Below are 13,805 nucleotides of genomic sequence, written 5' to 3'. Positions count from 1 at the left end.
GTTCTCAATCAGAGGCAGCTGTCAATCGTTGTCCCTGATTGGGAATCATATTTAGGTAGCCTGTTTTGTGTTGGGTTTGGTGGGTGGTTGTCTTCAGTCTTTGTGTGTCTGCACCAGACAGAACTGTTTCGGTTTTTCACATTTGTTGTTTTTGTATTTTGAGTGTTCACTTTTATTAAACAAGATGAACAATTACCACGCTGCACATTGGTCCTCTGATCCTTCTAACTTCTCCTCCTCAGACGAGGAGGAAGACGAAAGCCTTTACACAATGAAATACAATGTGTTACATTCTCTTTATCTTTCTCCTTCTCCGCCATCCAGAGTTGTTTATAGCGATTTACTTTATGACTATATAAGATTAGGGACTCAGGGAGGGTCTGCAAAACAGGGCATACACATATCAGACTTAAAACAGAACTGTAGCTTACATTATTCAATACATTGAGGATAACTTTGCAGCGGCTGTGAACGTCTTATCATTTACCTGCAAGAGCTGTATGTACTTTGAAGGGACTAAATATCAATTTACAACGGACACATCAAGAGGAAAACTTCACCAGTGAATACCTGGCTGAATCTGGTTCCTGACCAATGGATACAACTCATCTGTCAGATCCAAAGGGAGCGGCGGTTTAGGCATTTGCCAAACAACGCTATAAAAACACAGGACATCAAACGTGATTGATCAAGCCCATCTCATCACTTTAAGTAAACAATAGTAATCCAACTACACACATACTGCATAACACTCAGACGCACTCACACACAGAATAAAACAGACATACTGTGACCATTAGTTTGTCAGCAGTATTTCAATTAACATCAACTGAATGGAAAGACTGTAACGGAAGGGCTGGTGTGTCAAATAAAACAATATCAAAATGTATGTCACATTCTTTGTAAAGATTAGGTGTAGACTAACAGTGAAATGTTTACTTACGGGTCCTTCACTAACAATGCAGAGTTAAAGATTTTWAAAAAATATATAAAAAATTAAATTGTGACAAAAGGAATAAATACACAGTAAATAAAAAATTACAATACCGAGTAAAAATAACATGGCTAAATACAGGAAATACCAGTACCGAGTCGATGTGCAGGGGTACAAAGTAATTAAGGTAGCTATGTACATATAGGTAGGGGTAAAGTGACTAGGCAACAGGATAGATAATGAGCAGTAGCAGCATATGTGGTGAGTGTGAAAGTGTGTGTGTGTGTGAGTCACAGGAGGTTGGTGGCTCCTTAATTGGGGAGAACAGGCTCATGGTAAAGACTGGAGCAGAACCAGTGGATTGTTATTAAATACATCAAACACATGGTTTCCAGGTCTTTGATGCCATTCCATTAGCTTCGTTCCGGACATTATTATGAGCCGTTCTCCCCTCAGCAGCCTCCACTGGTGTGAGTGTGTGTAGTCAGTATACATGTGTGCGCATGTTATGGTTATGTGTGTGTGGGCGTATCTAGTGTGTGTGTGTGTGTGTGTGTGTGTTGGGGTGTCAGTGTAAGTATGTGTGAGTGTGTGGGTAGAGTCCAGTGTGCGTGCATAGAGTCAGTGCAGTGTGTGTGTGTGTTTTGAGGGGTCAATGTGTTTAAACCCAGAGAGAGTAGGAAGAGTGGAGCTGTGAGAGAGATTATGCCTGCAGCTCGCTGAGCAATAGCACTCCATAATGACCACTGTGAGGCCTGGAGCGGGACAAGGCTACAGTATACACACTAACATAACAAATATCTCCACTAGTTTGGTAAATCTTCAACTGCAATTTAATTTTACAATACAATGTTCAATAAATATGTTTATAGTCTTGTCAATATACTGTAGACGTGTTTCTTATCTATTTTTATTTTTATTTATTATGGATCCCCATTAGCTCTTGCCAAGGCAGCAGCTACTCTTCCTGGGATTTATTATGGATCCCCATTAGTTCCTGCCAAGACAGCAGCTGCTCCTGGGGTTCAGCAAAATGATTGGTTTTAAAAACGTTACAATACCTTCACAACAGATTTCACAACACATTAAGTGTGTGCGTTCAGTTATTGTGTGTGTGTATGCATGTGTCTGTGCCTGTGTTTGTGTGTCATCACAGCCTCCGCTGTTCCATAAGGTGTATTTTTATCTGTTTTAAAATCTAATTTTACTGCTTGCATGAGTTACTTGATGTGGAATAGAGTTCCATGTAGTCATGAGAGAGGAGAGATTGACTTCATGCCACCAGAGAACTCTTCACAGTCCCCTTCACAGCCCCCAAGTCAAGAACAGACTATGGGGGGCGTGCCTCCCATAGTCTGTTCTTGACTTGGGGACTGTGAAGAGACCTCTGGTGGCATGTATTGTGGGGTATGCATGGGTGTCTGAGCTGTGTGCCAGTAGTTCAAACAGACAGGTCGGTGCATTCAACATGTCAATACCTCTTGAAAATACAAGTAGTGATGAAGTCAATCTCTCCTCCACTTTGAGCCAGGAGAGATTGACATGCATATTATTAATGTTAGCTCTCCGTGTATATTTAAGGACCAGCCGTGCTGCCCTATTCTGAGTCAATTGCAATTTTCCTGAGTCCCTCTTTGTGGCACCTGACCACACGACTGAACAGTAGTCCAGGTGTGACAAAACTAGGGCCTGTAGGACCTGCCTTGTTGATAATGCTGTTAAGGCAGAGCAGCTTTTTATTATGGACAGAATTCTCCCCATCTTAGCTACTGTTGTATCAATCTGACAGTTTACAATCCAGGGTTACTCCAAGCAGTTTAGTCACCTCAACTTGCTCAATTTCCACATTATTCATTACAAGATTTAGTTGAGGTTTAGGGAATGACTGGTCCCAAATACAATGTTTTTAGTTTTTGAAATATTTAGGAGTAACTTATGCCTTGCCAACCATTCTGAAACAAACTGCAGCTCTTTGTTAAGTGTTGCAGTCATAGTAGCTGTTGTGTATAGTGTTGAGTCATCCGCATACATAGACACACTGGCTTTATTCATGAAGATTGAAAAAAGTAAGGGGCCTAGACAGCTGCCCTGGGGAATTCCTGATTCTACCTGGATAATGTTGGAGAGGCTTTCATTAAAGAACACTCTCTGTGCAAAGAACTATAGATCATGCATAAAATAATGTCCCAAAGCTAATTCCTCCATTAACCCCAGAGTCGATTGATTCACCTGTGCGTCACACGTTGATGTAATTTTGAATATTGAATAGCTCCCTGTGTGTTTTTGCTAGTACTTGCCCTTTCTTGTAGTGGCTGCAGCTCAATCCCCTCTTTCCGTCCAAATATAAAGTTTGTGAAAGCAGTCTTTTGCTACATATGAAAAGATGCAGACAAGAAAATAGTCACGAAATCATCTGTAAAACCTGAACCATTTGAGCTACAAACCAATAAGTGTTGATTGTTTCGCTCTACGACATCCACAAGCTTTACAGCAGTCAACTGAACTTGCTGGCGTAGACGTCCTAATTTTGAAGAGGTCATCTCACAAAACCAACTATTCAGACCGAAACGTTTGAGCTACAAACTACTATGTTGCCAATATCGAATGGGGAGACTCATGAATACGAGTGTCGGTTGTTTTGTGCTACAAAGCACACAGTCATCTGAAGGTAACCCAATAGCGGGCTGTAAAAATGGCGCAACTGTCACGCCTGCTCCAGCTCCCGCTCTCTGGCGCTCAAGGGCGCCAGGCGGACCATCATTACGCACACCTGTCACCATCATTGCGCACATCTCTGCTTCATGGGACTCACCTGGACTCTATTACCTTATTGATTGCCTCCGCTATATCTGTCACTTCCTCAGCTTCTTCCCCGTGTCTGCATTAATGTCGTTTTGTTCCCCTTGTCCAGACACTGCCCTTGTTTTGTTTCATGTCCGTTATTTATTAAATATTCACTCCCTGTACTTGCTTCTCATCTCCCAGCGTCTGTCCTCACAACAACGTGCATAGGGGGTAAAAAGAGCCACGAATAACGTGACCAAACATGGGTCATTTTTTTTTAGATATATACAGTATCTCTTAGATATAGGACAGACACTTCAAAACCTTAGTCCTTATGATTTATTTTCTGACTCTTTTGCCACATTTTTTATTCAATGTGTTTCTATGGGTTATAGCAGTAAAGACCAAATTCAATATTTCATAAAATCATTTTGGTATAAATTATTTTTAGACCAAACGGTTGCATGATAAATTGTATGACTATCTTAAAACAATTCCATATGTTTGCTTAGGAGATATTCCGATCTAAGGGCTTAGACCTACAWGAATGGTAGAACGCTTAGCTGTGAAATAAAGTATATTTATACTATATGTGTTTTCATATTTAGAAAAGGCACTCTTTGAAATGTGCGTATTTAAGTTGGCAACAAATCATCTTGGCAATTTTAAAAACCTAGCTACAGTACAACAGCTAGCTTAAACAAAGAACAATCACTACCACAATAGCAGTTAGTCCGGAGAGAAAGGAATTATGTAAGTAATGATCAACAGCAGAAAGTCTTGTTACCACATCTCCCATCAGAGTTCAGTGGTTTATAATGGACCCATTAGTAAAAAAGTGGGCTGCATAGTGAGGTATGAGAAGAGCTATTCTGCAAAGACTCCATATCCTACTCTCTCTGCAGTTGTTCAAATTCTAATGGGCAGAGATGCAAGGTGACTGAATCATGCACCAAGACTGAAATTGCTTATCTAAGCTTATTGAAATCAATGGAACTCTACATTTGAATATGAAAACAAAGAGTACAAGTGAGCGAGGGAGAAAGAAACCAGGGAGTTTGCAGAAGGATTGGGAAGTTACAGAGTCAGCATTCCATTCAGTGAAACAGGGGCAACGGCCTGACAAGACAAAATGTCATGGCCACATCCCACTAGCCTGTTTTCCATAGCCTGGGTCGTGTTCATTACGGCACGCAACGGAAAACGTTTTAAAACGTTTTGCAACAGAAAACAAAAATGAGTGTGTCTTACTGAACGTAAGTCCCTCCCTTTTTTGTTAGTTTCTCAGGCTATCAAAGCTTTCTTTTCACATTGTCCTTTCCAGCAACTGTGGTGGCTGTGCAGCCAGTTCCAGCAACTATGGTGGCTACCTGTCCAGCACAGCACAGCTCGGCTAGGCTTAGCTCAGTAGTGTGAAAACGTTATTTGAATTCCAGTCCAAAACAGACCTTATGCTCCACATCATGGCAATTCAAATTGGTGGAAGAAAACCCCAGGCAGATGTGAACACTTAACCGGCTATCCTTAACTCACCTCTTCTTAAGTTAATGCAAAAAGTATGCAGTCAAATGAATTATGCATTCATCTCATCGGTGCAAGGCACTTGTTAGACCAAAATCTCACCTCACAGTTTCTCATTTTAATCAGTTGCTGCAGCTGAAATAGAGTATTATGGCAACAAAAAAAACATATCCCCAAAAGACATTTGGGTCAAGAACAGTAGCCTACCCAGTTCATCGAAATATGTCACTTCATACATTAACAATAGAGGTGCTTAAAACACCTTCTAATGGACTGTTATTTTTCAGGATGAAGACATTCGCGGAAATTTGGTCCCTGCCTGTCCCTGGGATGTGTGTTCTTCTAAACGAGCAGAGTGATGAGATTGTATCGCTAGCAGCACACTCTCTGGCCCTCATTCCCCAGCATGCAGTGCTTAATGAGCAATAAGGCATTACTATGCAGACTGTGATCAATACGCCAGGAGGCATTGGCAGGCATGGCCCATGTCATTAATTAATTACTGGGAGAGAAGAATGTAATATGTGCTGACAGGCCAGGCAGGTAAAATGATTGCAGTTATGCCAGGTGTCGTGTTGTTATGTTATGACTGTCATAATCACGTCATGGCAGTTGTGTCAGGTCCCCCCCACTTGATCTTCAATAATCCCTCCTACCCCTGCAGACCACTGGAGCTGGAGCTTAAAGTTTGTGTCTACATGCTTGTGTCTCTATGTGTTGGCACTGGTCATATATTGGCATGCTGAGTAAAGGTTCTGAGTTTTATAGGAGAATATTGGTGTTAAGTTTTTGATCACCAATTTAAATTCATTATTTTAAATGACTGATAAAAGAGATTGCTTATCTGAAGTCCTCTGCTAGGTTGGTTTTGAATGAATATGCTAATGCTTTACAAAATAAAAAATATGGAATTGCAATTTCAAACATACCCTTTGATGACTTAAAAATACAAATATTCATATTCATATCTCCCCAATATCAAAATAACACATAGTTTCATATTTCAGGCAAATTCTTATGCTGCAAGACAAATTTGTACTTTCCTGAAATTAATCTGCAGGATCATATTGCTACGACCATAAACAGTTATTTGGATAACATCAGTAATAAGTCAGCTAACTTAAACGTATAATATTTTTGATTTAGCAGCAGAATGTGTTAAGTGAGTGTGAGTGTGAGTGTGTGTGTGTGTGTGTGTGTGTGTGTGTGTGTGTGTGTGTGTGTGTGTGTAGTAGGTGGGATCATCTTCCAAGTGGAGGTGACAACAGTCTATTCTCAGGCATTTGGACAAGGGACAAGCTTTATCCAGGGGATGGGATCTATGTACAACTTACTGACAGGTCCCATACTAAAACCCTGGATCAAAACAGATGGTACCCATAAAGTGAATGCTCTCAAAAGTTAAAGTTTTACATTTGTCATGTCTGTTGAACCCCTCCTCCTCGATGCTTCCCACAGTACATAAAGAGTGCTCTGCTGTGCCTGTAGGTAAAATAACTTTCAGAACATGTGGTGAGCAGCAGTTTTCCTCTTTCCTGCTCCTCTCTTGGAGACCTCAATCTTGACATGCTGATGCTTTGTGGCAGGCCTGTCATTTCCAATCCTCCAACCCTGAATTAGGGGTCCGGTTCACTCACTGAGGGCAAACAAAAACATGCAAGCACCCATGCAAGCACACACTACACTCCATCTACATAATCTTGTATTCACATACTTCAGGCCACAAAGAAGAGAGACAGTGAGGATGAGCTGGGGGCCAAATGGGGGGCCTCACCCTGTCCAATCCCCAAATGGCACCTTTAATCCCTATATGGTGCACTACTTTTGACCAGAGCCTGACAGGTGGAATGTACAAGAGGAAACAAACTCAATTATGCCCCTGAAGCATCAGTGTCCCAAAGAGGCAACTTGAGAAATTAAACATATAAACACTGTATGCAGATTTCTTCTTTTGATGAGGTAGCAACACCCAGTATTAAATGCCATGAGGAAAAGAGCTATTCAACTTCTTTCAATCTTCACACACGCACACGCACACACACACACACACACACACACACACACACACACACACAAAATTGCTCTCAGCTGGTTCCTTTGGGCTTCCCTGTAGACCCTCAGCTAAAGCAAAAGACCAAGTTGTTTGCTACACCAGATGCGTAACTTTTACAGAGCGTGAGACACTCCTACTCATGAATGAAACCTGAGAGAATGGAGCTGCTTAGTGTAACTCTATGCTTCTACACTTCTGGTGTTGCAGGTAAAATACCTACTGTTTTCACAACAACCCAGTGTAGCTTCTGTGTAAGCGTTAATTTGATTCAGCTGTCTTGTCTGCTTGAAATTATTGTTCTAGTGTGTGGAACAAGTTTTGGTATTACACACCTAAATACAATGTTCTCCTTTCTTCATGGGCGGGCTTTGGAAATGTGACAAGAACGTGAAGCATTATCGAACCAATGGAGGGAGTCATACATGGTACTGGTCCTGTTTATCAGTGCTCACCAAGCCAGTGCTCCCCTGTGATCTTGCCGAAGCCGTCGCGGTACGCGTCCCATGCTCGGAAGAAGTTCACTGCGCCGTCCTCTCTGCGCTGAATGACCTGGGAGGAAGAACATAAGAAACACCCCATATTATTACCATGGCAACATTTCAGTATACTGTTGTGTGAACACGAATGCCCAAATGCAACCTAATCCAGGGCTGTATTAATTAGTGTACACCATATGAAAAAAAATTGCAACATAAAATGATCTTATTGGACGAGCTCAAGTAGYCCCTACCTGTTTCAGTCTGTTTTCTTCTGTTTGGTGCCTAGGGAATATGAACTTGAATGGTTGGTTTGCCAGACCCATTTAGTGAAAATACCATTGGAAATTCCATATCATGTCAACATATCTTTCTCCTAAATGTCTCAGACACTGTGCTCGATTGGCATTAGAAACAAGACCAAAACACCATCTGTCACAAGTTTCCGATCATCCTTTAATTCATTTTGCTTTCTTAAAAATGCTGAAAGCTACGAAAACCCATAGCTAACATAAAACAATGCTTTTTCCCCTGAGAGGTTGGTCTTTGTCTTTGGTATGCAACGGTCCTTTTGAAATCAAGAGAAAACAAACATTTTAACATTCAAACGGCACTATTGGGATGCCTGACAATGTGAATAGCTCCAGAAAGTCTGTGTAAACTGTGTGGTCCCTGGTAGGTTGCTAGGATGCTGATGCATGGCTGGAATTAGAAGTGAGCTTCAGACACTAATTGACTCCTGATCCCTTTATAGACGATTAATCAGTCAGGCACTGGATCAATGGCCGATGAAAATGCCAGCGGAGGCAAGGGTCGCCATCAATGTAAATGAGCCCCCCCCCCCCTCCCTCTCTCTCTCTCACACACATGTTCCACACCACCAACCCAAGGAGCCACAGCCAGGAGAGAGGCCACACACACGTTGACTGAAAAACAAATACGTTGTGACAGAGGAAGCGTCCATGTGAAATGTAATTATGATAGTGATACAGTCGGGGCGTTATTCCTCAGAGTGTTCTAATGCCTCATAGCATTCCCATCTCTAGCCCAGTCATCAGTGATCCATTGGAGAAGCTCAAGTAATCAATGTTACTAAAGGTAAGGCTCTTTTAAAGCATGTGGACCCTAATGACTAACTGTACTATCTATTCCTCTTAATATATACAGTGGGGAGAACAAGTATTTGATACACTGACAATTTTGCAGGTTTTCCTACTTACAAAGCATGTAGAGGTCTGTAATTTTTATCATAGGTACACTTCAACTGTGAGAGAAGGAATCTAAAACAAAAATCCAGAAAATCACATTGTATGATTTTTAAGTAATTAATTTGCATTTTATTGCATGACATAAGTATTTGATACATCAGAAAAGCAGAACGCATATTGGTACAGCAAACCTTCGTTTGCATTACAGGATCTACTTCCTGTAGTTCTTGACCAGGTTTGCACACACTGCAGCAGGGATTTTGGCCCACTCCTCCATACAGACTTCTCCGATCCTTCAGGTTTCGGGCTGTCGCTGGGCAATGACGGACTTTCGGCTCCCCAAAGATTTCTATTGGTTCAGGTCTGGAGACTGGCTAGGCCACTCCAGGACCTTGAGATGTTCTTTACGGAGCCACTCTTAGTTGCCCTGGCTGTGTGTTCGGGTCGTTGTCATGCTGGAAGACCCAGCCACGACCATCTCAATGCTCTTACTGAGGGAAGTGAGTGTTGGTCAAGATCTCGCGATACTGGCCCCATCATCCCTCCCCTCAATACGGTGCAGTCGTCCTGCCCCTTTGCAGAAAAGCATCCCAAAGAATGATGTTTCCACCTCCATGCTTCACGGTTGGGATGGTGTCTTGGGGTTGGTACTCATCCTCTATTCCTCCAAAACGGCGAGTGGAGTTAGAGCAAAAAGCTCTATTTTTGTCTCATCAGACCACATGACCTTCTCCATCCTCCTCTGGATCATCCAGATGGTCCATTGGCAAACTTCAGCGGGCCTGGACATGCGCTGGCTTGAGCAGGGGGACCTTGCGTGCGCTGCAGGATTTAATCCATGACGGCGTAGTGTGTTATAATGGTTTCTTTGAGACTGTGGTCCCAGCTCTCTTCACGTCATTGACCAGGTCCTGCCGTGTAGTTCTGGCTGATCCCTCACATTCCTCATGATCATGTGATGCTCCACGAGGTGAGATCTGCATGGAGCCCCAGACCGAGGGGTATTGACCGTCATCTTGAACTTCTTCCATTTTCTAATAATTGTGCCAACAGTTGTTGCCTTCTCACCAAGCTGCTTGCCTATTGTCCTGTAGCCCATCCCAGCCTTGTACAGGTCTACAATTTATCCCTGATGTCCTTACACAGCTCTCTGGTCTTGGCCATTGTGGAGAGGGGGGTCTGTTTGATTGAGTGTGTGGACAGGTGTCTTTTATACAGGTAACGAGTTCAAACAGGTGCAGTTAATACAGGTAATGAGTGGAGAACAGGAGGCTTCTTAAAGAAAAACTAAACAGGTCTGTGAGAGCCGGAATTCTTACTGGTTGGTAGGTGATCAAATACTATGTCATGCAATAAAAGCAAATTAATTACTTAAAAATCAATACAATGTGATTTTCTGGATTTTTGTTTTAGATTCCGTCTCTCACAGTTGAAGTGTACCTTATAATAAAATACAAGACCTCTACATGCTTTGTAAGTAGGAAAACCTGCAAAATCGCAGTGTATCAAATACTTTGTTCTCCCCACTGTATAATAATATATATATATTTATATATATCATTCAATACGTTTACTTCACATATCGTACACTAGGATAGGTGCAGTGAAATGTGTTGTTTTAAAGCAGGGTCAGCCATAGCAGTAATGAAGGTGCAGTGAAATGTGTTGTTTTACAGGGTCAGCCATAGTAGTACAGTGCCCCTGGAGCAAATTAGGGTTAAGTGCCTTGCTCAAGGGCACATCGACAGGTTCTTCACCTTGTCGACTCTTTGAACCAGCAACCTTTTCGCTAATGGCTAGGTCAATGTCATTTGATGTGTTTAGTCATGTAGCAGCATGCATACTTTGAAGAGCGCTGACCTTGGTCATGAGATCTGTGAAAACACCCTAATTCTCTCAATAAAGGATGCCAACATTCTGGGCAGGTGCTTCGGGCTACATTCAAAATGAATATGTAGAGGCCTCACTGAGAATAAATCTGTTCTCTCCTCCTACCCCCGCTCCAGCCCACCACCAAACCCATTTTATTTATTCACTCTAATCTGTGGAAATGCTCAAATAGCCACCTCTCGACGCTTAATCTGCCCCAATCACCACGACACCTTGTGTAAACCAGGTGATTAAAATAAAGGCGAATTCTCATGTTTTAATAAATATTTGATGAGCTGGGCTATGAATATTCCCATCAGAGGGCCTGATGCTGGCTTCAATTTAAGGGGTGTTCAGACGGCATAAAGAAACTGGGCTGGCATATCAGGCTGGCTGACACAGTCCTGGGCGTTGGGAGAGATAGAGAGATGGGAAATTGGGGGATGATTGATGGGTATAGCTACAGGGCACTTGTAATAACGTTGCTGAGAAAAGCGCTGACTCGAAAGCCCCATATGCTGGGTAAACACTAAAAAGAAATATGTTATTGTGTCATAAAATCCAAAGGGGCGGGTGTACTGCTCGCTCCCTCCCCTGTCTCTGATGTGTCTGTTTGTTGTGCCTCGCCGTAAAGAGTGAGTCCCGAAAGCAATTTCACCTGTTCCAATGAATCTCTTTGCCAGCCCCCAATACAGAGCAGTCATTCAGTCATTCACAGTGAAGCACCATGCTAGATGACAGCATCTTGGAGAAAAAGAGATGACACACTTTGTCTGACAGGCACAGCATCGGAAGAGGCATGGTCTTCTTACACATTCCACAATATGGTATTAGTCCACATAATCACTTGAATAATGTGTCCTGTGTATGTGAGAAGAGCTTAACCTTTTACTGCAGAGGGCTGAATCAGGGTAACACGGAGTGTTTCTTTGTAGTCAAACAAATCTAATTTGAAACAAATGTATACACCTCACACACATTGTTATGGGCTTTAAAAAAGAAGACACCTGTACCATGTCAGATATTGTCACGCCCTGACCTTAGAGATCCTTTATGTCTCTATTTTGGTTTGGTCAGGGCGTGAGTTGGGGTGGGCATTCTATGTTTTGTGTTCTATGTTTTCTATTTCTGTGTGTTTGGCCAGGTGTGGTTCTCAATCAGAGGCAGCTGTCTATCGTTGTCTCTGATTGAGAACCATACTTAGGTAGCCTTTTCCCACTTGTGTTTTGTGGGTAGTTGTTTTCTGTCTTTGTGTCTGTACCAGACAGAACTGTTTCGTGTTGTTCGATTTTCGTTTATCTCTTTGTTATTTTTGTCATAGTGTTCACTTTGCTAATAAAGGCATGAACACTTACCACGCTGCGTTTTGGTCTCCTCCCTTAGACGATCGTTACAGATACAGTATAGAGTTGAAATGTATTACATTTTGAGTTGCATCACAATATTATACAGAACAGGGCTCCGGGCAGCCGAGCGGAAATGGAGGAAAACTCGCCTCCCTGCGGACCTGGCATCCTTTCACTCCCTCCTCTCTACATTCTCTTCTTCTGTCTCTGCTGCTAAAGCCACTTTCTACCACTCTAAATTCCAAGCATCTGCCTCTAACCCTAGGAAGCTCTTTGCCACCTTCTCCTCCCTCCTGAATCCTCCTCCCCTCCCCCCTCCCCCCCTCCTCCCTCTCTGCGGATGACTTCGTCAGACCATTTTGAAAAGAAGGTCGACGACATCCGATCCTCGTTTTGCTAAGCAAACGACACCGCTGGTTCTGCTCACACTGTCCACCCTGTGCTTTGACCTCTTTCTCCCCTCTCTCTCCAGATGAAATCTCGCTGTCTTGTGACGGAGCCGGCCGCCCAACAACCTGCCCGCTTGACCCTATCCCCTCCTCTCTTCTCCAGACCATTTCCGGAGACCTTCTCCCTTACCTCACCTCGCCTCATCAACTCATCCTTGACCGCTGGCTACGTCCCTTCCGCCTTTCAAGAGAGCGAGAGTTGCACCCCTTCTGAAAAACCTACACTCGATCCCTCTCGATGTCAATAACTACAGACATCAGTTCCCTTCTTTCTTTTCTCTCCAAAAACTCTTGAACGTGCCGCTCCTTGGACAGCTCTCCTGCTATCTCTCTCAGATGACCTTCTGATCCAAATCAGTCAGGTTTCAAGACTAGTCATTCAACTGAGACTGCTCTTCTCTGTGTCACGGAGGCGACTCCGCACTGCTAAAGCTAACTCTCTCTCCTCTGCTCTCATCCTTCTAGACTATCGCGTGCCTTTGATACTGTGAACCATCGAATCCTCCTCTCCAAACCCTCTCCGAGTTGGGGCATCTCCGGCGCGGCCACGCTTGGATTGCGTCCTACCTGACAGTCGCTCCTACCAGGTGGCGCGTGCGAGAATCTGTCTCCGCACCACCGTGCTCTCACCACTGGTGTCCCCAGGGCTCTGTTCTAGCCCTCTCCTATTCTCGCTATACACCAAGTCACTTGCTCTGTCATATCCTCACATGGTCTCTCCTATCATTGCTATGCAGACGACACACAATTAAATCTTCTCCTTTCCCCCTTCTGATAACCAGGTGGCGAATCGCATCTCTGCATGTCTGGCAGAACATATCAGTGTGGATGACGGATCACCACCTGGAAGCTGAAACCTCGGCAAGACGGAGCTGCTCTTCCTCCCCGGGAGGACTGCCCGTTCCATGATCTTGCATCACGAGTTGCACAACTCCATTGTGTCCTCCTCCTCAGAGCGCTAGAACCTTGCGTGATCGGACAACACCCTTCGTTCTCAACCTATACATCAGAGCGGTGACCCGTCTCCTGTAGGTCATGCTCTACAACATCGCAGAGTACGACCCTGCTCACACAGGAAGCGGCGCAGTCCTAATCCAGCATTGTCATCTTCCCTCTGGATTACTGCAAACTCGCTGTGCTGGGCTCCCTGCCTTGCCCGATTAAA

General features: G+C 43.4%; 1 protein-coding gene across 2 annotated transcripts in view; it reads right to left on the bottom strand.

Moving 5' to 3' along the window:
• Positions 1–13,805, bottom strand: part of fibcd1a (fibrinogen C domain containing 1a) — a 128,905-nt gene that overhangs the window by 25,870 nt on the left and 89,230 nt on the right. For both annotated transcript variants that reach the window (XM_070446919.1, XM_024001087.2), the window contains one exon: positions 7,745–7,841. In XM_070446919.1, coding sequence (XP_070303020.1) covers positions 7,745–7,841 — 97 coding nt within the window. The remainder of the gene's footprint in view (positions 1–7,744; positions 7,842–13,805) is intronic.

The sequence above is a fragment of the Salvelinus sp. IW2-2015 genome, linkage group LG15, assembly GCF_002910315.2.
Source record: "Salvelinus sp. IW2-2015 linkage group LG15, ASM291031v2, whole genome shotgun sequence".
Classification (NCBI taxonomy): Eukaryota; Metazoa; Chordata; class Actinopteri; order Salmoniformes; family Salmonidae; genus Salvelinus; species Salvelinus sp. IW2-2015.
The sequence above is the reverse complement of the archived record's forward strand: the minus strand, read 5'-3'. Positions and strand labels throughout refer to the sequence as shown.